Source organism: Muscardinus avellanarius (assembly GCF_963383645.1).
Source record: "Muscardinus avellanarius genome assembly, chromosome: 5".
NCBI lineage: Eukaryota > Metazoa > Chordata > Mammalia > Rodentia > Gliridae > Muscardinus > Muscardinus avellanarius.
In genome coordinates this window covers 74,505,053-74,528,313 of record NC_137790.1, presented here as the reverse complement: position 1 = coordinate 74,528,313, position 23,261 = coordinate 74,505,053, and the positions used below count along the sequence as shown (strand labels likewise).

The 23,261-nt window shown below is 47.0% G+C and overlaps 1 protein-coding gene across 1 annotated transcript in view; it reads left to right on the top strand.

Moving 5' to 3' along the window:
- Positions 1-6,129: 6,129 nt before the first annotated feature.
- The window catches only part of ITGB5 (integrin subunit beta 5), a gene marked incomplete at both ends in the record, with an annotated part of 131,174 nt that continues 114,042 nt past the window's right edge, over positions 6,130-23,261 (top strand). The window contains 2 exons of the mRNA XM_080696225.1: positions 6,130-6,199; positions 21,930-22,015. Coding sequence (XP_080552351.1) covers positions 6,130-6,199; positions 21,930-22,015 — 156 coding nt within the window. The remainder of the gene's footprint in view (positions 6,200-21,929; positions 22,016-23,261) is intronic.

Genomic DNA, 23,261 nt, shown 5'->3' with positions numbered 1-23,261 from the left:
AAAAAAAAATAGTGATTGTAACAAATTGATCTGTTCGGATGTTGTTATAGTGACATGCAGTTATGTATTTTGGATTTTTTTTTTGGGGGGGGCAAAAGAAACACCACTGTCAGCTTAATCTTAATGTCTGGTGTTTGTCATGGTGGAGTTGTAACTCTTACAGTGTAGGAGAACATTGACTTCTGTTCGCTGAATGGGCCTTTGTGCTTTTCGTCTTGTTATACAGTGAACTATTTTTAAGGTCTAATCAGTGATTATTTTTCCAGAGCTGTGTTTCTCTAAGGAATTATTTCACGCACAAATTATTCTTAGCAGTTTTCCTCAGCGATGGAATATCATAAATGTGAGTCAGTATGTAGCTGTCATACATTGAGCAAATAAACTTACAGATCCGACGTAAAAAAAAAAAAAAGAAAAAGAAAAAAAATAGGGCTGGGGGTGCCACTAGGAGGTAGAATGCCTCTGGGTTTCATCCCCAGTACCCCAAACAAACAAACAAACAAAAACATTTGCCACATTGTACAACCATTGCCACCACCTATTTCCAGATCTCATCCTTGACCCCAAACTGAAACTCTGTACCCACTAGTTAATAACTCCCCATGCTTTCCTCTTCTGTACTTTATCAACTTGCCCATCCTAGATACTGTATAAAGTAGGCTCCTGTAATATCTGTCCCTTTAGGTTGAGTTGATTTTGTTTAGCATGTTTTCTTTTTTCTCTTCTTTTCTTTTCTTTCTTTTTTCTTTCTTTCTTTGTGTGTGTGTGTGTGTGTGTGTGTGTGTGTGTGTGTGTGTGTGATACTGGGGATAGAACCCAGGGACCTTTTACCTCTATGCTACACCTCCAGACCTTTTTTTTTCGTGGGTCTGTGGATGGAACCCAGGGGTATTGGACCTCGGGGCTACACTCCCTCCCCTATTTTTTATTCTTTATTTTGAAACAGGGTCTCACTGAGTTGCATAGGGCCTCACTAAGTAGCTGAGGCTGTCCACGAACCGCGATCCTCCAGGTCTCAGCCTCCTGAATGCTGGGATTACAGCGTGCACCACCATGTTCGGCTCAGACCTATTTTATATTTTATTTGGAAAGAGGGTCTCACTAAGTTGCTGAGAGCCTCACTAAGCTGCTGAGGCTGGCTTCGAACCTGCGATCCTCCTATCTCAGCCTCCCAAGTACTGGGATTACAAACCCAGCCTGCTTAGTATGTTTTCAAGGTTCATCCATGTTATATGTGTCTGAACTGATTTCCTTTTTAAGGCTGAATATATTCAATTATATGTATATATGACATTTTGCTTACCCACTCATCTGTTGATGGACACTTGCCTTGTCTGCCCTGACTACTGGAACTTGTGCTATGTGAATATAAATGTACAAGTATCCAAGTATCTTTCTGAATTCCTGCTTGCCTGCCTGCCTGCCTGCCGTCTGTCCGTCCTTCTTTCCTTCCTTTCTTTGTTTTTCTTTTCTTTCTTTCTTTTTCTTTCTTTCTGGTACTGGAGACTGAATCCAGGGGCCTTCTACTTCTGAGCTCCACCTTCTCACCTTATTTTACATTTTACACACACACACACACACACACACACACACACACACACACACACATTTTTGCAGTATTGGGAATGGAACCCAGGGGCATTCTACCTCTGAGTGACATTCCCAGTCCTAATTTTTATTCTTTATTTTGAAACAGGGTCTCACTGAGTTGCAAAGGGCCTCATTTTAAGTAGCGGAGGCTGTCCGTGAACTGCGATCCTCCTGTTTCAGCCTCCCGAATGCCGGGATTACAAGCGTGCGCCACCATACCCGGTTTACTTTTATATTTTGAAACAGGGTCTAAGTTCTTGGGGCTGACTGTCCTGCTTTCAACTTTTTGGTACTCAGAACTGGAGAAGTAGATCATATACTAATTCTATACTTAATTATTGGGAAACTAATTCCGTGTGTGTGTGTGTGTGTGTGTGTGTGTGTGTGTGTGTGTTGAACTAGGGATTGAACCCAGGGACATTTTGTTTTTGAGCTATACCCCAGTCCTTTTTATTATTTTATTATTTATTTATTTATTTATTTATTTTACTTTTTTGCAGGTCTGGGGATGGAACCCAGGGTCATTTGACCTCCGAGCTACACCTCCCCCCCTATTTTTTAATCTTTATTTTGAAACCGGGTCTCACTGAGTTACAGAGGGCCTCACTAAGTAGCTGAGGCTGTCTGCGAACTGTGATCCTCCGGTTTCAACCTTCCAAATGCTGGGATTACAAGTATGTACCACCACTCCCAGCTTATTAGTTTTTTTGAAACAGAATCTTTCTTTTTTTTTTTTTTTTTTTTTTGCGGGTCTGGGGATGGAACTCAGGGGGGGCATTCGACCTCCGAGCTATACCCCCTGCCCTAGTGTTTATTCTTTATTTTGAAACTGGGTCTCACTGAGTTGCAGAGGGCCTCACTGAGTAGCTGAGGCTGTCCGCGAACCGCGATTCTCCAGGTTTCAGCCTCCCGAATGCTGGGATTACAAGCGTGCGCCACCACGCCCAGCGAAACAGAATCTTTCTAGGTTGCAGAGTCTCACTATGTGGCTGAGGTAATCCTTTAATCTGTTATCCTCTTGTCTCAGCCTCCTAAGTACTGAAATTCTAGTCTTGAGCCACTATGCCCAGTTCTAGACATTTTAATCAATCAATTAATTAATTTTGTGGTACTGGGGATTGAACCCTTTGGCATTTTATCTCTGAGCTATGCCCCAGCCCTATTTTATTTTTTATTTTGAAAAAGGGTCTCATTAAGTTGTGGAGGGCCTTCTAACTTCCTGAGGCTGGACTGGAACCTGTGATCCTCCTGTCTCAGCCTCCCAAGTACTGGGATTACAAGTATGCACCACCCACTCTAATTACATTTAAAACTAACAATATGAAGCATACATTCCTTCTGGGTTGTGGGTGCTCAAACCCTGAGAATCAAGCTGATCCAACCAGCAGCTTCCCTGGAGGCCAGAGGCCCACCGTGGCCAGCGTGAAATGTGCCCAAAGAGCCATGAAGTAAACTGTTGCAAAGGCTATGCAAAGTATTTCCTCGTCCCCGGCCTGAGCAAAGCTATTGGTCACGTTCAATTCAGAGCAGGAGGAAGGCGCAGAGCATTGACGGGCACCTCCATTCTTTGGTTTAATAAGAGGAATGAAGCGTTCTTAGGGAAAGGGGCTTAGAAAGCAAAGGCTGAGCCTCAGAGAAGGCACCTCCAAAGCAGTTTTCAATAATGGAGCGGGCTCCCCCAGGATCCAGCAGCTTACGCAGGTCTGGGCAGGTTGGGAGCACCAGGAGCCACTAGGTGGGGACCGGAGGGCTGGCGAGAGAGCCAGGCAGGCAGGTTGGATCACAGTGCCTTCCAGGTGAATTCTTGTAAGCGGTGGTCTGCGATGGGTGTGGGGCAAAGAGGGATGTTTCAAGTTACGAAGCACCCAATTTGGGGTAGAGCAGTGCCAGAGATCCTAAACATAAAGAATGCCTGGCATATGCAAGTTATTCTTGTACTTATTAAAGCAATGTCTGCCCAGTTCCCAGGACCCGGCTCTTCTTCCGCTCACCCATGTTATACATTCTTGCCAGAGAGAGCTTTTAAAATCACCACTTGGCCAGGCATGGTGGCACACGCTTGTTATGCTTGTAATCCCAGCATTCTGGAGGCTGAGACTGGAAGATCTTGGTTTGTGGACAGCCTCAGCTACTAAGTGAGGCCCTCCGCAACTTAGTGAGACCTGGTTTCAAAATAAGGAATAAAAAATAGGGCAGGGAGTGTAGCTCGGAGGTCGAATGCCCCTGGGTTCCATCCACAGTACTGAAAAAAAAAAAAAAATCACCACTTGGCTCATGATCTCACTGTTCAAACTCTTTTATTAGTTTCCCATTATTTATAATCACTGCTTCTCAAACAGGGATATGAGTAGCCCCAAGGTGACTGCTCTGAGGAGCAAGTAATCCCCTGATAAACCTGGGGATGGAACCTAGGGGATGCTCTACCACTGAGCTGCACCCCCGAATCACTCTCTCTTTTTCTTTTTCTCAACTGGGTATTGAGCCCCTGAGCTACACCTGCGGCTCTTTATTTTTATTTTGAAACTGGGTCTAAGTTGTAAAGCTGGCCTTGATCTTGCAATCCTCCTGCCTCGGCATCCTGCGTAGTTGGAATTACTGGTATGGCCATCTCTCTGGGTCAAACACTACTTTCAAAGCCGGGTATGGTGGAGCACACTTGTAATCCCAGTACTTGGGAGGCTGAGACAGGAGGATCACAGGTTCCGGGCCAGCTTCAGTTCTTTAGTGAGGCCCTCCACAACTCAGTGAGACCCTGTTTCAAAATAAGAGAGTAAGACTGGGCTGGGGATGTAGCTCAGAGCTAGAATGTCCCTGAGTTCAATCCCCAGTACCACAAAAAAAAAAAAAAAAAAAAAAAGAAAAAAGAAAAGAAAAGAAAGAATGAAAGAAAGGAAAAAAAAAGGAAAAAAGGAAAGAAAATCATGACTTTCACATCAAAACAACATGAGAATGTTCTAGAAGACAATGTAGGCAGTTTAAGGGTGCCATGCTGGCCTTTTGTGGAATTTGGAGTGTGCCTGGATTGCTTCATGTTTGCCCACAGGCACACTGTACTTCAAGAGTAAGTTTATAGGTAAACATGGTGGCACATGGTTATAATCCCAATACTTGGGAGGCTGAGACAGGAGGATTGCAGGTTCACAGCCTGTTTCAGCTACTTAGGCCCTCCACGATTTAGTGAGACCCTGTTTCAAAATAAAGAATAAAAACTAGGGCTGGGGATGTGGCTCAGAGGTAGAATCCTCCGGGGTTCAATCCCAGGTTCTGAGTGTATGTGTGTGGGGAGGGGAGGGGGAGAGTAAATTTTCTTTCTCCAGAGGTGGAGTGACACCTTGGTAGAGTCTGGTAAGTGGTGGTTGTGGGGAAGGCACAAATAAAGATGAATCAAACTCCTTGAGCTGTGAGGTCAGGATGCTTTCCTGGCTCTTCTCCCAGCTGGGTTCTTTTTTTTGGGGGGGGGGTAATACTGGGTGTGGAACCCAGGGGCTTTTCTACCTCCAGGCTACACTCCCAGACTTATTTTATACTTTATTTGGAAACAGGGTCTCACTAAGTAGCTGAGACTGGCTTTGAACCTGTGCGATCCTCCTGTCTCAGCCTCCCAGGCGCTGGGATTACAAACCTGCGCCACCACGCCCGGCCTCCAGCTGGGTTCTGACCTGCGAAGGTGAGACGCCCGCTCTTCTCCTTACTGCCTGTCTTTAGAACAGCCATTCGGAACTTTTGGACGCAGCATTTCAGTTACCACTTCCTCCCGCAAGTTAACCCCTCCGTGCCTCAGTTTCCTCGTCTGGATAACAAGAGGATGGTCGAGGGGGTGTCAGGATTAGCAGGAGCACAGCATTCCGCTAAATGCCTGGGAGGCAGCCCTTTGTGTCCGAGGTAAGGCATCCTATTACGACTTCCTGCTGCACGTGCAGGTCTCCGGGTTATAAATCACCCGGGTCTGGACCGATTCCTGCGGTCCTGCTAAGCCCACCGGCCCTTCTGCGGGCACTTTCTGAGGAGCCCCCCGCCCCGCCTCTCACTGGCGACGTCAGATCCAGCACAGATGCAAACGCAAGGCATCTGCTTTTGAGTCTTTTTCCCATCCGTTTAGCCACTAAAGCTGCCAGTGTATCGTCAGGAAAACCAGACTAGGGCACGCCCGCCAAACTCCAGTCCTCCAAGAGGCAAAAAGTTACTAAGTGACCGCGGCCTTCCGGTGCCCCTCGCCGCGGCGCCTCCTCCCTGCAAAGCCGAGCCTCGGGGGGCGGGGGGCGGACCCGGGCCGGCCGGGGCGCCCCACCTGGCCCCGCCGCACGCGGGGCGGAGCTGGCCGGGCCCCGCCTCGCCCGAGCCGCCGGCCCCGTCGGAGCCGGGCCGTCCCGAGCGGCCACTCGGCGGCCGGCCTGCCAGCGCACGGCGGCCCGGAGCGGGCGCGAGCCGAGGGCATGGCGGCGGCCGGGCTCCGGCGCTGAGCGAGCTGCGCGCGGGGCATGCGGCTGCGGCCCCCGGGCCCCGGCCCCGCGCTCCGGCCCCCGCCGCCCGCCGCCCGCCATGGCGCGGGCCGCGGCGCCCCTGTACGCCTGCCTGCTGGGGCTCTGCGCGCTGGCGCCGCCGCTCGCAGGTAAGACCCCCGCCCGGACGGCCGGCCCGGCGCGGACCGCCCCGCCCCGAGCCGCGCAGCCCGGGCGCCGGGCGGGGTCTCCCCGGAGCCCCCCACCCCGAGCCGCCCCAGAGCGAATCCCAAAGCTTCACGGCGCCCGGTCGGCCCGCCGTCCATCAGAGCGCCCCCCGCCGTCGGGAGCCGGGGTGAGGGCGTCGGGAGCCGGGGTGGGGGGGCGTCGGGAGCCGGGGTGGGGGGCGTCGGGAGCCGGGGTGGGGGCGTCGGGAGCCGGGGTGGGGGGCGTCGAGCTCCCGGCCGCCCGCCCCTGCCCGGGCGAGCCCCGCTCTCTGGCGGGGACCCTGGAGCCGAGGGCGGGGCCGCCCAGCCAGGACCCTTGGAGTCACTTTCTTTACGTTTTCGGGGGGCGTTTAGGATGCTCTGCCGCGGACGCCCAGGTAGAGGAGCCGACCCGCCGCCGCCGGACCGCCGGCCAGAGCCGGAAGCGCCGGACGGTCTCCCCGGGCTCAGGACCCGGCGGGCGGGGGCGCCGTCCAGCGCGGGACCCCGGCCGGCCACTGCGAGCGAGTGTGGCCGGGCTGCCCGAGGGGAGAGCCGTCCCCCAGGGCGTCTCCTTTACGTGAAGGCCCCGGTGGTTTGGGAGAGCGGAGGAGGGGTCTGAGCAAACAAAAACTTCGTTCAAGCCCTAATTCAGACTTAATACTGTTGCAAGGGTTCTTTTATGGGGAAATAATCACTCCAGAGCTTGGGGCAGGTCGGTGGAGTCCAGACTTGCCTCGGGGAGCCAGCAGCGCAGAACTGGTGTTCTCCCGGGTCCCCAGGGAAAGGCAGAGGGGGTGCAGCCTCCGCCGCACGCAGGGGTGGGTCTTTGTCCACAGACGCTTACTTCACAAGGACTTGCCTTTACTTTGGAATTGGGCTCTTTATTTTTTAGCGGAAGTTTTTTTTTTCTTTTAGTGTGTGTGTGTGTGTGTGTGTGTGTGTGTGTGTGTGTGTGTGTGTGTGGTGTGCTGGGGTAGGACCCGGGGGCATTCTTCCTCTGAGTTACACCCCCAGCTCTATTTATTCTTTTATTTTGAAATAGGTCTCACTAAGTTGTGGAAGGCTTCACTAAGTTGCTGGGGCTGGCGATCTTCTTGTCTTAGCCTCTAAAGTACTAGGATTACAGGCTTGTGCCACTACGCCTGCCTGTCTCTTTTAATACTTTTTAGTGATGGTAGTAATTATTTTTTGGCAGGAAAAAAAAATCCAACAATTCTTATATTAATTTCCCCATCTCTTTTTTTTTCAGCATTTTTGGTACTGGGGTTTGAACTCTGGGGGCACTCTACCTCTATTTTTTATTTTGAAAAAGTCTCCCACGTCGGGCGTGGTGGTACATGCTTGTAATCCCTGGCTTGGGAGGCAGAGACAGGAGGATCGCACGGGTTCGAAGCCAGCCTCAGCTACTTAGTGAGGCTCTTCAGCAACTTAGTGAGACCCTGTTTCCAAATAAAATATAGAAAAGGTCTGGGAGTATAGCGCGGAGGTTGAAAGCCTCTGGATTCCACTCCCAGTACCACCCCACCCCACCCCAGAAAAAAAAAACTAAATTGTGAAGACTGGTCTCGAACCTGTGAATCTGCTCTCATCCTTCCAAGTACTGGGATTACAGGCATGTACCACCATGCCGGGCTTTGTTTTGTTTTCATTTATTTTTAATTATGAAAGCACACACTATACATATAGTGTGTGCGTATGTGTATCTATGTTTTACTGGTGATTGAACCTGGGGGTGATCTACTTCTGAGCTACACCTACAGCCATTTTTATTTTTTATTTTATTTTTTATTTACTTTTTTGTGTGTCTGGGGATGGAGTCCAGGGGCATTCGACCTCCGAGCTACACCCCCTGCCGTATTTTTTAGTCTTTATTTTGAAACAGGGCCTCACTAAGTAGCTGAGGCTGTCCAAGAACCGCGATCCTCCTGTTTCAGTCTCCTGAATCCTGGGATTACAAGCGTGTACCACCATGCCTGGCTATTTTTTATTTTGAATCAGGGTCTCACTAAGTTCCTGAGAGTCTTACTAAATCACCGAGGCTGGCCTGGAACTTGAAATCCTGTCTCAGTCTCCCAAGTACTGGGATTATAGACACGTATCATTGCACGTGGTTTGTTTTGTTTTTAAATCTTAGTGTTCTGTAAAACTCAAAAGTTTGGAAACTGCTTAAGTAGATCTAAGTTTCCTTCCAGTTGGACATTCTTTGATTCTATTAAAAACTCAGCTCTTTCCACTTGCGAAGGATTTTTAAAAGGCATTACTTTCCGTTTGCATTGTGATTTTCCCTTTTCAAAATTCTTTGCAAGGATTTTCATTTTGCAGATGGGCCATAGATGACAAAGTACTTGCCCCTTGCCCCTCTTTTGGGTGGGAAATGGTGGGCCAGGGACGGTTCTTTTTAGTGCCCTTTACCCTGCATGACTCAACGTAGATAGGGGGAAAGTATTGAGCTAGTGGTTTACATCCGGTGCCTCCAGGGTTCCTTTTTTCCATTCATTACCCATCCAGTGACCGCAGGCTGCTATTTCCTACCCCCAGGGATCTGTGGAACTGTGGCCTAGCAAGCTGGTCATTGGCCTCCTCCCTCTTAGTGCCCGGGGGCCTCACAAGGGTAGTTGGGGCTATCTTACCTGTGTGTTTTCTTCCAGTTTCCCAGTGTTGCTGAGCCAACTTTAAATGTTCTGTTTTTCCCTCCTCCTCTGCCTCCTCCTCCTCCTCACTTTTTTTTTTTTTTTAGCCCATGAAGCACTGCAGTTACTTTATTTTATTTTATTTTTTTTGGTGGTACTGAGGGTAGAACCCAGAGGCTTTTTACCTCCAGGCTATACTCCCAGACCTATTTTTTATATTTTATTTGGAAACAGGGTCTCACTAAGTTGCTGAGAGGCTCACTAAGTAGCTGAGTCTGGCTTCGAACTTGTGCGATCCTCCTGTCTCAGCCTCCCAAGCGCGGGGATTACAAGCGTGCGCCACCACGCCCGACACTGCAGGTACTTTCTACAGAGCTTGTTTTTGTCTTGCTACCATGAACATGATTTGAACTTAAAACCTTAGTTACCCTGAGAAAGAAAGAGGTGATCTGCAGGGCTGCTCTTGTCTGGACATCCCTAGACAAGCTGGTGAATCCAGCAGGAAACTGAACTTAAATTTAAGGGGCTTTTTTTTTTTTTTTTTGGTGGTACTGAGGGTGGAACCCAGGGGCTTTTCTACCTCCGGGCTATACTTCCAGACCTATTTTATATTTTATTTGGAAACAGGGTCTCACTAAGTTGCTGAGAGCCTTACTAAGTAGCTGAGGCTGGCTTCGAGCCTGTGTGATCCTCCTGTCTCAGCCTCCCAAGTGCGGGGATTGCAAGCGTGCGCCACCACTCTCGGCTGGGACTTTTTTTTAAATAAGACCCTGCCAGGCAAATAACCCCACCCCCACCCCAGGGATATCTTTTGCTATTTTTTTTTTTTTTTTTTTGAAGGGGATGTTCTGGGTATTGGACCCAAGGGTATTCTACCTCCAAGCCACAACACCCGCTCCTTTTTTACTTTTTTATTTTGAAACAGGGTGTCTCTAGGTTGCTGGGAGTCTCTCTAAGTTGCTGAGTCTGGTTTTGAATCTTTGAACCTCCTGACTCAGCCTCCCAAGTACCAGGATTACAGGTGGGCACTACAATGCCTGGCTTTTGCTATTCACTGTGTGTGTGTGTGTGTGTGTGTGTGTGTGTGTGTGTGTGTGTTACTGGGAGTTGAACCCAGGGGCATTCTACCTCCCAGGTATACCCCCAGCCTTTTTTTTTTTCTTTGAAACAGTCTCCCTAGACTAAAAGTTGCTAAAAGTCTCAGTAAGTTGCTGAGGCTGTCCTTGAACCTGCAATCCTCCTGTCTCAGCCTTCCAAGCAATGGGATTATGGATGTATACCTCCACACCCAGTTTATTGCCTGTTGTTCTTAATACCCCATAGCCAGAGCCTCCAGTCGGGGTCCCAGGGCGGTCTTCCCACAAAACCAGGGAAGAGGCTCAGTGGTCTAGGCCTTTCTGTGCCACCCTGGCTAAGACAGTGGTCTTGAGCCTACTGCATGCCTGCCCTGTTTGCTATCATAGTTTAGTTTTAAAGCAATCAAACGTTCTTTCATTGAATGCCTACAAATTAGAATGCTCTGAATACTAAGAGAGCCCTGTATTTTATTTAGTGGACTCATGTTGGCAGTACCCTTCCCCTCACCCGCCCCTCCACTCCCATCCATCCCAGGAGTGAGAGGTGGTCAGTGATGGCTGTTGGAATCAGGCTGGGTTTGCAGCCGGCTTCAGGTGACCAGGCCCTGGCTTAGCACTGACCACACAAGGATATGCAAAGAGCGGGCTTGGTGTGTGGATGCTCTTTACCCTATGCCTTTACATTTTAACTCCATCATCCTTGAGTCAGGGGGCTTTTTATAAAGGGGATTGAGGCAGAAGAGGGCAGGGCCTAATTAGCTCTAATTAGTATTCCTCTTCTGCTTGTTTCCCATGCTAATTTAGCTACTGAGGCAACAGGGAATTAAAATATCTAAGTAGTTTGGCCAAAAGCCCTTTGTGCCTGCCTGCCCTGGTAACAACTTTTCCTTCTTCAGCCTGGTTGTGGAAATATTCTGAGCAGTTTTAATGATATCAGTAATGTGGAAGAATTTCACGGTGCTTACATAATTGGGTGCCTGCAGCCTGGCTGTGTACAGCTGGGTTAACGGGATGGCTATTCTCAGTGTGGGGCTGGGGGCTTTGGAAAGCCCATAGCCATAGCCACTGTTTACTTCTTCCCAGCTGGGATGGGGCTCGAGGACTTTCTAAATCACTGCGTATTTACAGGTGTTCATTTGTTGGGGAGGTTCCTCCCCTGAAATAATGCAGGGTTACACTCAGAGCCAGGGCATGAAGGTCAGCTCATCCCCTGTGGCTTTGGGGGCCCTGTAGCCTGTGCCCTCTCCTGGCTGGTCCCTCCCCCACCCCTGCCAGGGGCCAGGCGTGGTCCCTTGTCTCTCATAGAGCTGGGACCCACGTCTGCAGTGGACCCTTTAGTTATTCTTAGCTCTTCTCGGCTCTCACTCAAAGTGACCCTGTTAAAACTCTGGGCAGATCATGTTGCTCTGTGGCTTCCTGGAGTCCTGGCAGAGGCTTTGAGCCTCTCTACCTTGACCCTCCCTGCACTTCCTTCTAGCACACCCTCTTGCTCCCACCTGGAATAGTCTCCAAGGCCTCACGTTCCCTGCTCAGGGAAGTGTTCCCTGGCCACTCCCACCCAGAGCGGCCACTTCTTGCCCCAGCCACACTCCTCCGCCTCCTTTTCTTCTTTTGACCTTTTTCCTTGTATGTGTATCTCATCTAATGTGCCTAATGTTCATGGTCTGGCTCCCCAACCAGGATGGGAGGGAGCAGCAAGAGCGCAGGATTATTCCTCGCTGTATCCTCCGTGCCTATGGCAGCGCCGGACACTTTTGTTTTGTTTTGGTTTTGGTACTGGGGATTGAACCCAGGGGCATTCTACCTCCAAGCTACACCCCTTCTTGTCCCTTTATTGTTATTACTGTTGTTTTTTATTTTGAAACAGGATCTCTGAGTTGCTGAGGTTTTGGCTAAGTTGCTGAGGCTGGGCTGCAACCTGTGATCCTCCTGTCAGCCTCCCAGGTGCTGGGATTACAGGGAAGGACCCCCAGGCCTGGCCTCACCTAACTTTTTAAAGTATAACTGGAATACAGAGAGAAGTCTTTCTTCCTTTCTTGTTGTCTGTTAGCCAAGAACATCCCCTTTTCCGGCAAGGATAATCTTGTTGTCTGTTAGCCAAGAACATCCCCTTTTCCAGCAAGGATAATCCCTGTTAGGTTCCTTATGTGTCAGTGTTTTTGTGCATATGTTATAAATATTCCTTCCCAATGTGAGAGCCGGGCGTGGTATGTGCTTGTAATCCCAGCATTTGGAGGCTGAGACAGGAGGATCACTGTTCGAGGACAGCCCCAGCTACTTAGTGAGGCCCTTTACAACTCGGTGAGATCCTGTTTCAAAATAAAGAATAAAAAATAGGGCTGGAGGTATAGCTTGGAGGTAGAATGCCCCTGGGTTCCATCCCTAGTACTAGAAAAAAAAAAAAAAAAAGGCAATGAGAGGTACTAGCATCTTGATAATAATTAATAATTAATTTTGTGGTACTGAGATCAAACCCAGGGACATTCTACCTCTGAGCTATATACTCTTAACCCTTTTTATTTATTTATTTTTAAAATTTGAAACAGGATCTTACTAGGTTGCTGGGAGTCTTGTTACATTGATGAGGTTGGCCTTGAACCTGCAATCCTTCTGTCTTTGCCTCCCAAGTCCTGAGATTACAGCCATGTACCACCATGCCTGGCTTGCTTTTTTTTTTAACATGGCAATATATTGAGTTAAGCTTGTTCTTTTTTTTTTTTTTTTTTTTTTTTTGTGGTCCTGGGGATTGAACTCAGGGCATTCTACCTCTGAGCTACACCTTCAGCTTATTTTTTTTTATTCTTTATTTTGAAACAGGGTCTCACTAGCTGAGGCTGGCCATAAACCTGCGATCCTCCTGTCTCAGCCCCCCAAGGACTGGGATTACAAGTGTGCGCCACCACACCCAGTTTGCTCATTCTTTTTGTAGCTGAATAGTTTTCTATTATGTGATTTGCTGTTAAAATAGAAGTCAAGCTGGGCATGATGGCGCACACTTGTAATCCTAGTATTTGGGAGGCTGAGATAGGAGGACCGCACAGGTTCAAAGCCAGCCTCAGCTACTTAGTGAGGCTCTCAGCAACTTAGTGAGACCCTGTTTCCAAATAAAGTATAAAATAGGTCTGGGAGTTTAGCCCAGAGGTAGAAAAGCCCCTGGGTTCCACCCCCAGTACCACCAAAAAAAAAAAAAAAAAGAATAAAAATAGGTCTGGGGGTATAATTCGAAGGTAGAATGCCCCCTGGATTCCATCCCTAGTACTGCAATAAATAAATAAATAAATAAATAAATAAATAAATAAGGGAGTGTTGGGTATTTGGCAGGTGTCTGATATTCAGAAAGGTAGTTTAAGATGAAAACTTACTGAGGAGGAAACTTTCTAGGGCATATTTTCATTTCATGGTATTCCTTTTCTTTTTTTCTTCATCTAGTATTCTTTAATTTTTATTGGTGCATCATAATTACATATAACAGTAGGATTTTTTTTTTTTTTTATGTGTGTGGTACTGGGGATGGAATCCAGGAGCATTCTACCTCCCAGCTACACCTCCAGTCCTAATTTTTATTCTTTATTTTGAAACAAGTTCTCATTGAGTTGCAAAGGACCTCACTAAATAGCTGAGGCTGTCCTCCAACCGTGATCCTTTCGTCTCAGCCTCCCAAATGCTGGGGTTATAAGCATGCGCAACCACGCCCAGCTCAATAGTAGGATTTGTTATTGCCTATTTGTTCATGCACAGAACATAACTTGCTCAATTTTATTTAGTTATTAGAGTCTGTTACTAAATCTTTTGTCTACTATGTGACGTGTGGGGCAGCTAGGTGTGGTGGTGCCTACTGTAATACCTGTAGTCCTCGGGAGGCTAAGGCAAGGCCAGCCTCAGCCATGCACTGAGACTCATCAACCTAGCAAGACCCTGTTTCAGAACAAAATTTTAAAAAGTGGCGGTGACCCAGGCGTGGTGGCGCACGCTTGTAATCCCAGCACTTGGGAAACTGAGACAGGAGGATCACACAGGTTCGAAGCCAGCCTCAGCTATTTAGTGAGGCTCTCAGCAACTTAGTGAGACCCTGTTTCCAAATAAAGCATAAAATAGGTCTGAGAGAATAGCCCGGAAGTAGAAAAGCCCCTGGGTTCCACCCTCAATACCACAGGGGGGAAAACAAAAAAGGTGGCAGTGGGGAAGGCATTGTCGCTGAGTGTTAGAATGTCCCTGGGCTCAACCCCCAGGAGCACACATAGGCCCTCGCAGGTGCACATGGGTGGGGTCTAGTTTGCGTATGGGGAGAAGCTCTCCACTGCCCTTGCCATCCTCAGCCAGAAGGGTCAGTCTAGCTTGGTACCCAGTTCTGTACTTGATTTTATCCCACTGAATGTTTTGGATCTGTAAGTTTTAGCTACTGAACGTGTTTCAGTAGTAGTTGTCTGGGTAGAAGTGGGAGAGGCTGAAAGGAGGGAGGCCAGCCAGGTGGCCCCTGTAGGAAGTGAGATGGGAGGGGGCTGGCTGGGGCTGGTGGTGCTGGAGGGGGCCAGGCAGGAAGGGTTGGATTAGGAGAATCGTTTTGTACATCGTGGAGGAATGGTCGGTTGGACCACGCGGCTGCCTGGATGTGATTGGTGAAGGAGAGAGGTGGGTCAATGAGTTTCGGAAGCAGCATATTTTTAGATTATAGTTTGCAGTACACCCCGGACCTGAACCACGAAGCTAGAGGCCTGCAGGGAACTGAAGTTGAGCTGGGAAAATAGTCACTATGCAAACAGCACCAAGACATCTGTGGCCGCCATGGTCCGGTCCGGGCTACTCGGCCTGTCTTCATGACCTGGATGCGACACTCTGACCTGTGAACTCCAGCTGTTAGCTCTTTATTCATTGCTTCCTTCCTTTGCAAAATGCGCACTGGGGCTGAGTGACTCATCTTGCCAAACTCTCTGAAATATTAATAGGTGGAGAGAGGAGAGATGCCAAAGCCCGGAACTCTGGCCCTGGGACACGCATCAGTACACCACCTGTGGTGTCGATCCTGCAGGTCCTGTCTACTCCCTGGTACCTGGCCTGCTGAGCCCCGGGGAGCAGCCCCTGTGCATTCATCCATGATCTCCAGCCGCCCCTAGTCCAGTGATCAGTGTTTGGGATGTTGAATACAGGGTACCTCCAGTTTGGATTGGTCCCAGCAGCAACCTGATTTTTTTAGGACAATCATTTTGAGTGCCATAAAATGACTTTACAATTGCATGTGAATATGGAATAATTATAGAAATAATGAGTAATGCTGTACCACTTAAATTTTTTTAACACATGTTCATTATGTTTTATTCCATATACATCAAGCCCTCTCAGTATTGTGTTCCAGGTCTTTGAGGTTGGTAGACCAGAAGACCAGAGACAGTGTGTGGTCTGGGTCAGAACTCAGGAGTTCTTACCAACTTGAGCTCTGGTCTGTCCCCAGCCCACGTTTCCAGAGCTCAGTGATGAGGTTCTGATAATTAGGAAATGTTGCTTGCGGGTTTATGTGGCTTTGTACAGAGTCCTAAATGGAGCCTCTGACCTCAGATTCCTTCTGACCAAGGGGCTGTTTGTTAGAAATCTCCTCCAGGACCCCTGGAGTGCGGTGGGTCACGGCAGCCCTGTGTCTGGGATGGAGCGGGGACCACCAAGCAGCATTGTGAGTGGGCATCGCCAACTAGGACCCGTAGACAGGCTCCTTGTTTCAAGTCACTTAGCTTTTTTCACATTTTTATCTGTAAACCGAGACAAGCTCATCTTAAAAAGCTTCCATCTGCAAGGCTCTGCTGTTCCATTCTTTTATGGCAATGATTTCACACATATGAAGACATGAAAAAAATATATATATATAGATGCCACATATGCTGCAGGGGCCAGAGTTTACATTTAGTAAGGTTAAGCACAAGAGGAGGAAAGTAACTTTCTATTTTATTTATTTATTTATTTATTTATTTTTTATTTATTTTCTTGCGGTACCTGGGATGGAACCCAGGGGCAGTCTACCTCTGAGCTACACCCACAGCCTTATTATTATTATTATTAATTATTATTATTATTATTATTATTATTGTTAACTTTTTTTTGCGGGTCTGAGAATGGAACCCAGGGGCTATCAACCTCCGAGCTACACCCCCTGCCCTATTTTTTATTCTTTATTTTGAAACAGGGTCTCATTAAGTTGCAGAGGGCCTCACTAAGTAGCTGCAAACTGCAAACTCCAGTCTCAGTCTCCTAAATGCTGGGAAACAAGCGTGTGCCACCACACTGGCTTCCCAGCCCTATTTTTTATTCTTTGAAATAGGGTCTCACTGAGTTGCAGAGGGCCTCACTAAGTAGCTGAGGCTGTCCATGAACTGCGATCCTTCTGTCTCAGCCTCCCAAATGCTGGGGTTACAAGCATGTGCCACCATGCCCGACTCCAAAGTAATTTTCTAGATTTGATATTTTTCTAGATTTGATTTTTTTCTCCTCCCTCAATAGTTTCTGACAGGTAGTATATATTTACAGCGTGATAGTAGTTTCTGACGGGTATATATATTTACAGCATGCAGTATGATTTTGTATGTGTGTGTGTGTGTGTGTGTGTGTGTGTGTGTGTGGTATTGGGGTGGAACCCAGGACCATTCTACTTCTAAGCGACACTCCCAGCCCTATTTTTTATTCTTTATTTTGAAATAGGGTCTCATTAAGTTGCAAAGGGCATAAGTAGCTGAGGCTGTCCACAAACCGTGACTCTTAGCCTCCCAAATGCTGGGATTACAAGCGTGTGCCACCACGCCGGGCTCCAGTATGATGTTTTGATGTGTGTACATTTTGTAAAAGAAGTGCTGTAGACAAGTTAATGAGCACATCTGCCACCTCCCATAGCTGTTTTTTTGTGTGTGGGGTGGGTGAGAGCATTTAAGATCTACTCTTTTTAAGAATTTTCAAAGTATAGCATAGACTTTTGTTACCTATAAACCCATGTATGACAGAACTCCAGAACTCACCCTTTGTGCCCTTTGACCAACATCTCCTTCCCAACCTCTGGCAGTGCCATTCTTATCTCTTCTGTGAGTTAGACTTTCTTAGACTCCACATATAAGTGAGGTCATATTGTGTTTGTTTTTCTGTGCCTGGTGTTTTTTTTTTTTTTTGCGGTACTGGGGATGGAACCCAGGGGCATTCTACCTCCGAGCGACATGCCCAACCCTATTTTATATTCTTTATTTTGAAACAGGGTCTCACTGAGTTGCAAAGGGCCTCACTAAGTAGCTGAGTTTGTCCATGAACTACGATCTTCCTGTCTCAGCCTCTCAAATGCTGGGATTACAAGCGTGCGCCACCATGCCTCTTATTTTTTATTTTTATTTTTTTGTGGTACTGGGGATGGAACCCCGGGGCTTTCTACCTCTGGCATACAGTCCCAGACCTATTTTATATATTATTAGGAAACAGAGTCTCACTAAGTCGCTGAGAGCCTCACTGAGTAGCTGTGGCTGGCTTTGAACACGCAGAATCCTCTTGTCTCAGCCTCCCAAGCACTGGGATTACAGACTTGTGCCACCATGCCCCATCTCTGTGTCTGGTTTATTTCACTTAGCATAATTTCCTCCATGTCACCAATGATAGAATTTTCTTCATTAAATTAATTTTTTCAGCAGGGCGTGGTGGTGCACACTAGTAATCCCAGCGCTTGGGAGACTAAGGCAGGAGGATCGCACAGGTTCAAAGCCAGCCTCATCTACTTAGTGAGGCTTTTAACAACTTAGTGAAACCCTGTTTCCAAATAAAGTATAAAATAGGTCTGGGAGTATAGCCTGAAGGTAGAAAAGCCCCTGGGTTCTATTCCCAGTACCACCAAAAAAAAAGAAAAAGAAACAACTAGTTTTTACCCCTGTGGTACTTAGACGCAAACCAAGGGGTATTCTACTTTTGAGCTATCCCACCTGCCCAATATTATTATTTATTTATTTATTTATTTATTTATTTATTTATTTATGAAGTACAGGAGATTGAACCCAGGGGCTTTCTACCTCCGAGCTACACCCCAGCCCTATTTTTTATTCTTTATTTTGAAACAGGGTCTCACTAAGTCATGGAAGGCTTCACAAGTAGCTGAGGCTGGCCACAAATCTTTACTCTTCCTGACTCAGCCTCCCAAGGACTGGGATTACAAATCTATACTACTGTGTGTGTGGTATAGATTTTATTTATTTATTTATTTATTTATTTATTTATTTATTTATTTTGTGGGTCTGGGGATGGAACCCAGGGGCATTCGACCTCCGAGCTACAACCCCTGCCCTGTTTTTTATTCTTTATTTGAAACCGGGTCTCACTGAGTTGTAAAGGGCCTCACTAAGTAGCTGAGGCGAACCGCGTACCACGATCCTCCTGTCTCAGCCTCCCAAATGCTGGGTTTACAAGCTGCGCCACCACGCCCGGCTTGGATTTTCTTAATTTTTAAAAGCTTAATAATATTCCACATATGCCATGTGTTCTTCCTTCATCCATCTTTGGACACTTGGGTTGTTTTGTATCTTGACTATTGTGAATAGTGCCACAGTGAATATTGGAATACAGATATACCTTTCTTTGAAATACTGATTTTAGGCTGGGCGTGGTGGCGCATGCTTGGAATCCCTGCGCTTGGGAGGTGGAGACAAGAGGATCAAGCAGGTTCGAAGCCAGCCGCGCTGGCGTAAGAGACCCTGTTTCAAAAATATAAAATAGGTCTGGGAGTGTAGCCCAGAGGTAGAAGGGCTTCCAGGAACCCCCGTACCACCAAAAAAAAAAAAAAAAGAAATACTGATCTTACTTTCTTTGGATGTATACCCAGGATGGTGTTACTGGTGCTTCTTTTTTAACTTTGTACTCTTTTCCAGAGTGGCTATAATAATTTAGATTCTCGCCAACACTGCCCAGAGCTCTTTCTGCACATCCTCAGTAACACTTGTCATCGTTGGTCTTTTTGGTAGCAGTCATTCTAACAGCTATGACGTGGTCATTTGTCGTGGTTATAATTTGCATTTCTCTGATGATTAATTATGTGGAACATTTTTTCCATATACCTTTTAGCCATTTCTATGTCTTCTTTTGAGAAATTCTGCGATCCTTTGCCATTTTGTGTATGTGTGTGTGTGTATGTGTGTGCGTGCATGTGTATGGTAACTGAAGATTGGCCCTAGGGGCATTCTACTTCTGAGCTACATCCCAACTCTATTCTTATTTTTATTTTGAAACAGGGTCTCACTAAGTTGCAGAAAGTCTCAATAAGTGTTTGAGGCTGGCCTCAAACCTGCGGTCCTTCCTCAGCCACCCAGGGACTGGGGTTGCAAGTGTGCACCACCATGCTGGTCTTGTCTTTCAGCTGAGTCAGTTGTTTTACTATAAGTTGTTTGAGTTCCTTGTGTATTTTGGATATTAGACCACTAGCAGATGTATAGCTTGTAAATATTTTCTCCCATAGTGTTGGCAGTCTTTTCACTCTGGGATATTTTCTTTGCTGAGCAGGAGCTTTTTGGTTTGATACAACCTCTATTTTTGTCTATTTTTGTTTTTGTTGCCTGTGCTTTTCCAAGAAATCACTGCTCAGACTTATGTCATAAAGCTTTCCCTCATGTTTACATCTGGCAGATTTACAGTTCAGTTCTTTTTTTTTTTTAAGTTTTTAATCCATTTTGAGTTGATTTTTGCATATGGGGTGAGATAGGATCCAATTTCATTTTATACATGTGGATGTCCAGTTATCCCACAACTGTTTATCGAAGACTAGCTTTTCCTCATTGTGTGTTCTTCTATGAGGAGGGGGGGTCTACTGAGGATTGAACCTAGGGACACTCAACTCTATCCCTATTTTATTTTGAAACTGGATTTCACTCAGTCGCTAGGGGCCTCACTAAGGGGCTAAGATGCTGAGGCTGGCTTTGAACCTGCAATCCTTTGTCTCAGCTGCCCTAAAATTGGGCTTATAGGAATGAACCACCTCACCTAGCTTTTTTGTTTAATTTTCTTACTGCTTTCTTTCCCCTTAAGATCTGAGCCCCTTTCCTAGAGCTACTGGTCCTAGCCAGTGTTTATCTCTCCTGTTCTCTTTACAAAGAGAATGACCAGAAGATACTAAATAGTGATGAGAATTGCAAGTAGAGTTATTCTCATCCAGAAAAAATGAATGACCAGCAAGCTCTGCTCTTGGACCAACATAATGTGCCCTGGATGTTTCAGAGGGAAGAAAAGAGGGATGGGGAATTTCACCCAGGATACCTGTGCTGTTAGTGGTGGGCAAGTAGGGAGGAGTAGGGCAAGGCTCTGGTGGGGGAGGAGGGGGAAGGGATATCACCTTCACAGCTGAGCCTGCCTCCAGACCCCCCAGCAGATTAGTAGGGCGGGAAGAGGAGGGCTGGCCTGGGTTTGAGATAACCTTTACAATGATAAAACAATTTCCTTCTAATCTCAATTTTCAATATTTTTTTCTGGTACTGGGGATGGAACCCAGGGGCATTCTACCCCCAGCCCTATTTTTTAACTCTTATTTTTTGTTTGTTTGTTTGTTTGTTTTTTGCAGGTCTGGGGATGGAACCCAGAGGCATTTGACCTCTGAGCTACACCCCCTGCCCTGGTTTTTTTTTTTTTTAATTCTTTATTTGAAACAGGGTCTCACTAAGTTGCAGAGAGCCTCACTAAGTAGCTGAGGCTGTCTGCGAACCGTGGTCCTCCAGTCTCAGCCTCCTGAAAACTGGGATTATAAGCGTGTGCCACCACGCCCGGCTTTTTTAACTCTTACTTTGAAAGAAGGTCTCACTGAGTTGCAAAGGGCCTCACTAAGTAGCTGAGGCTGACCACAAACCGAACCGCAATCCTCCGGTCTAAGCCTCTGAAATGGTGAGATTACAAGCGTGCACCCCAGGCCTGGCTTCAGTTTTCAATTTTTAAAAATTATAATCAGGAGCTGGGTGTGGTGGCGCACGCTTGTAATACCCGCATTTGGGAGGCTGAGACAGAATCGCATGGGTTCAAAGCCAGCCTCAGCTACTTAGTGAGGCTTTCAGCAACTTAGTGAGACCCTATTTCCAAATAAAATATAAAAAAAGATCTGGGAGTATAGCCCAGAGGTAGAAAGCCTCTGGTTCCACCCCCAATAACACACACACACACACACACACACACACACACACACACACACACACAAATTATAATCCGGGCTGGGTTTTGGATTTTCTCAAACTGTCTTTTTATTACCTACCAGGCAATGATATGGTTTTTCTTGTTTGACCTTTTAATAGATGTGCTGAGTCAGTTAATTTCCTCTATCTTAACCTAACTTTGTATTTCTTATTTAAGGGGTATATTGGCTTCTTTCAGGACACTGTAGATTTCCAGGAGATAGTATCTGATTTAGAACTTTCTTTTTTAATGCCTGAATAAAACCGTTCTGTTCTTTTTATTTTTCTTTTGTATTTTATTTTTTTGGAGGTTATTATTGGGTGGAGTAAGTGTAAAGGGCCTTCTTCCTCAGTGAAGATTTGCTGAGTCCTGGGGGAAGAGGTGAAATCCCAGAGAGCCTCGTAGAGGAAATGGTGGTGGTGGTGGTGGTGGGGGCACATGCTTGACGGCTGCTTCAAAAACTCAGTGTTTGGCCGGGCGTGGTGGCGCACGCTTGTAATCCCCGCGCTTGGGAGGCGGAGACAGGAGGATCGCACAGGTTCGAAGCCAGCCGTGTGCGCTGGCTTAGGAGACCCTGTTTCCAAAAATGAAAATGTAAAAATAGGTATGGGAGTGTAGCCCGGAGGTAGAAGGGCTTCCAGGAACCCCAGTACCACCAAAAAAAAAAAAAACAAAAAACAAAAAACAAAACCTCAGTGTTTGGCTTTAGCCAATGAGCTTAACTAGCAGTTAGCAGTGGGGTGCCTTCAGCATCATCCCGCCCTGGAGGGCCTATCAGCAAGGTTTATAGCCAGGAACCAACACCACTAACCCCTGCATCTCTCTCTTGCTTTGAAGGGCTCAACATATGCACTAGTGGAAGTGCCGCCTCCTGTGAAGAATGTCTGCTGATCCACCCAAAATGTGCCTGGTGTGCCAAAGAGGTACGTGGGAGGGGAGGGGCGGGGCGGGGATGCACCGAGGCACACGGGCCCTGCTGCGCGCAAGGTGTGTGCTGCGTGCAAGATTCTGCCAGTGCCTCTCCCACTTCCCCCCAGGTGATGACAGACCAAGGTTTATGAAAGGAGAAGTTAAATTGGGCCTCCTGATGGTGTTGAATGTTAATCCTGTTTGGGGTAAACAGGAGAACCAGTTAGGACCCTCCAGTTAGGACCCTCCATAGTTTCTGATCTTTGGATAAGAACTTCCAGACAGCTGGGCGTGGTGGTAATCCCAGTATTTTGGAGGCTGAGACAGGAGGATTGCGGTTTGTGGACAGCCTCAGCTACTTAGTGAGGCTCTCTGCAGCACAGTGAGACACTGTTTCAATATAAAGAATAAAAAATAGGGTAGGGGGTGTAGCTCAAAGATTGAATGCCCCTGGGTTCCATCCCCAGATCTGAAAAAAAAACAAAAAAAACCAAAAAAACCTCATAAACATAGAGCTTGTGAAGTGAGTGTTTGTTGGTAATAATTCTAAGCATGCTCTGAGCGGGTGGCATGTTGGTGGATGCCGGTTACCCTAGTGCTGCTTATTTGATGGGTACTAAGACCTGGCGTTTATGAAATAATTTTATTTAAAAACAATGGCCTCATTTCTTTAAACACTTTAGGAAGGGATAAGTTTGGGGCGATGTTAGGCATGTTGCTATCACAGAGCAATGCAAATATCAGGGCTTGTGAGGCTCACTGGGAAATGATCAGTTTCTAAGTTTCCTGTTTGTTTGTTTGTTTATTTATTTATTTATTTATTTATTTATTTATTTACTGTGGTATTGAACCCAGGGGCATTCTACCTCCAAGCTACATCTACATCCCCAACACTATTTCTTTTTCTTTTCTTTCTTTTTCTTTTTTTTTTTTTTTGGTACTGGGGGTGGAACCCAGAGGCTTTCTACCTCTGGGCTACACTCCCAGACCTATTTTATATTTTATTTGGAAACAGGGTCTCACTAAGTTGCTGAGAGCCTCACTAAGTAGCTGAGGCTGGCTTCGAACCTGTGCGATCCTCCCATTTCAGCCCCCCAAGTGCTGGGATTACAAGTGTGCGCCACCACGCCCAGCTCCCAGTCCTCTTTCTTATTCTTTAATTTGAAACAGGGTCTCATTAAGTTGCAGAGGGCCTCAGTAAATGGCTGAGGGCAGCTGCAAACCTGCAATCCTCCTGTCTCAGCTTCCTAAACAAGTGTG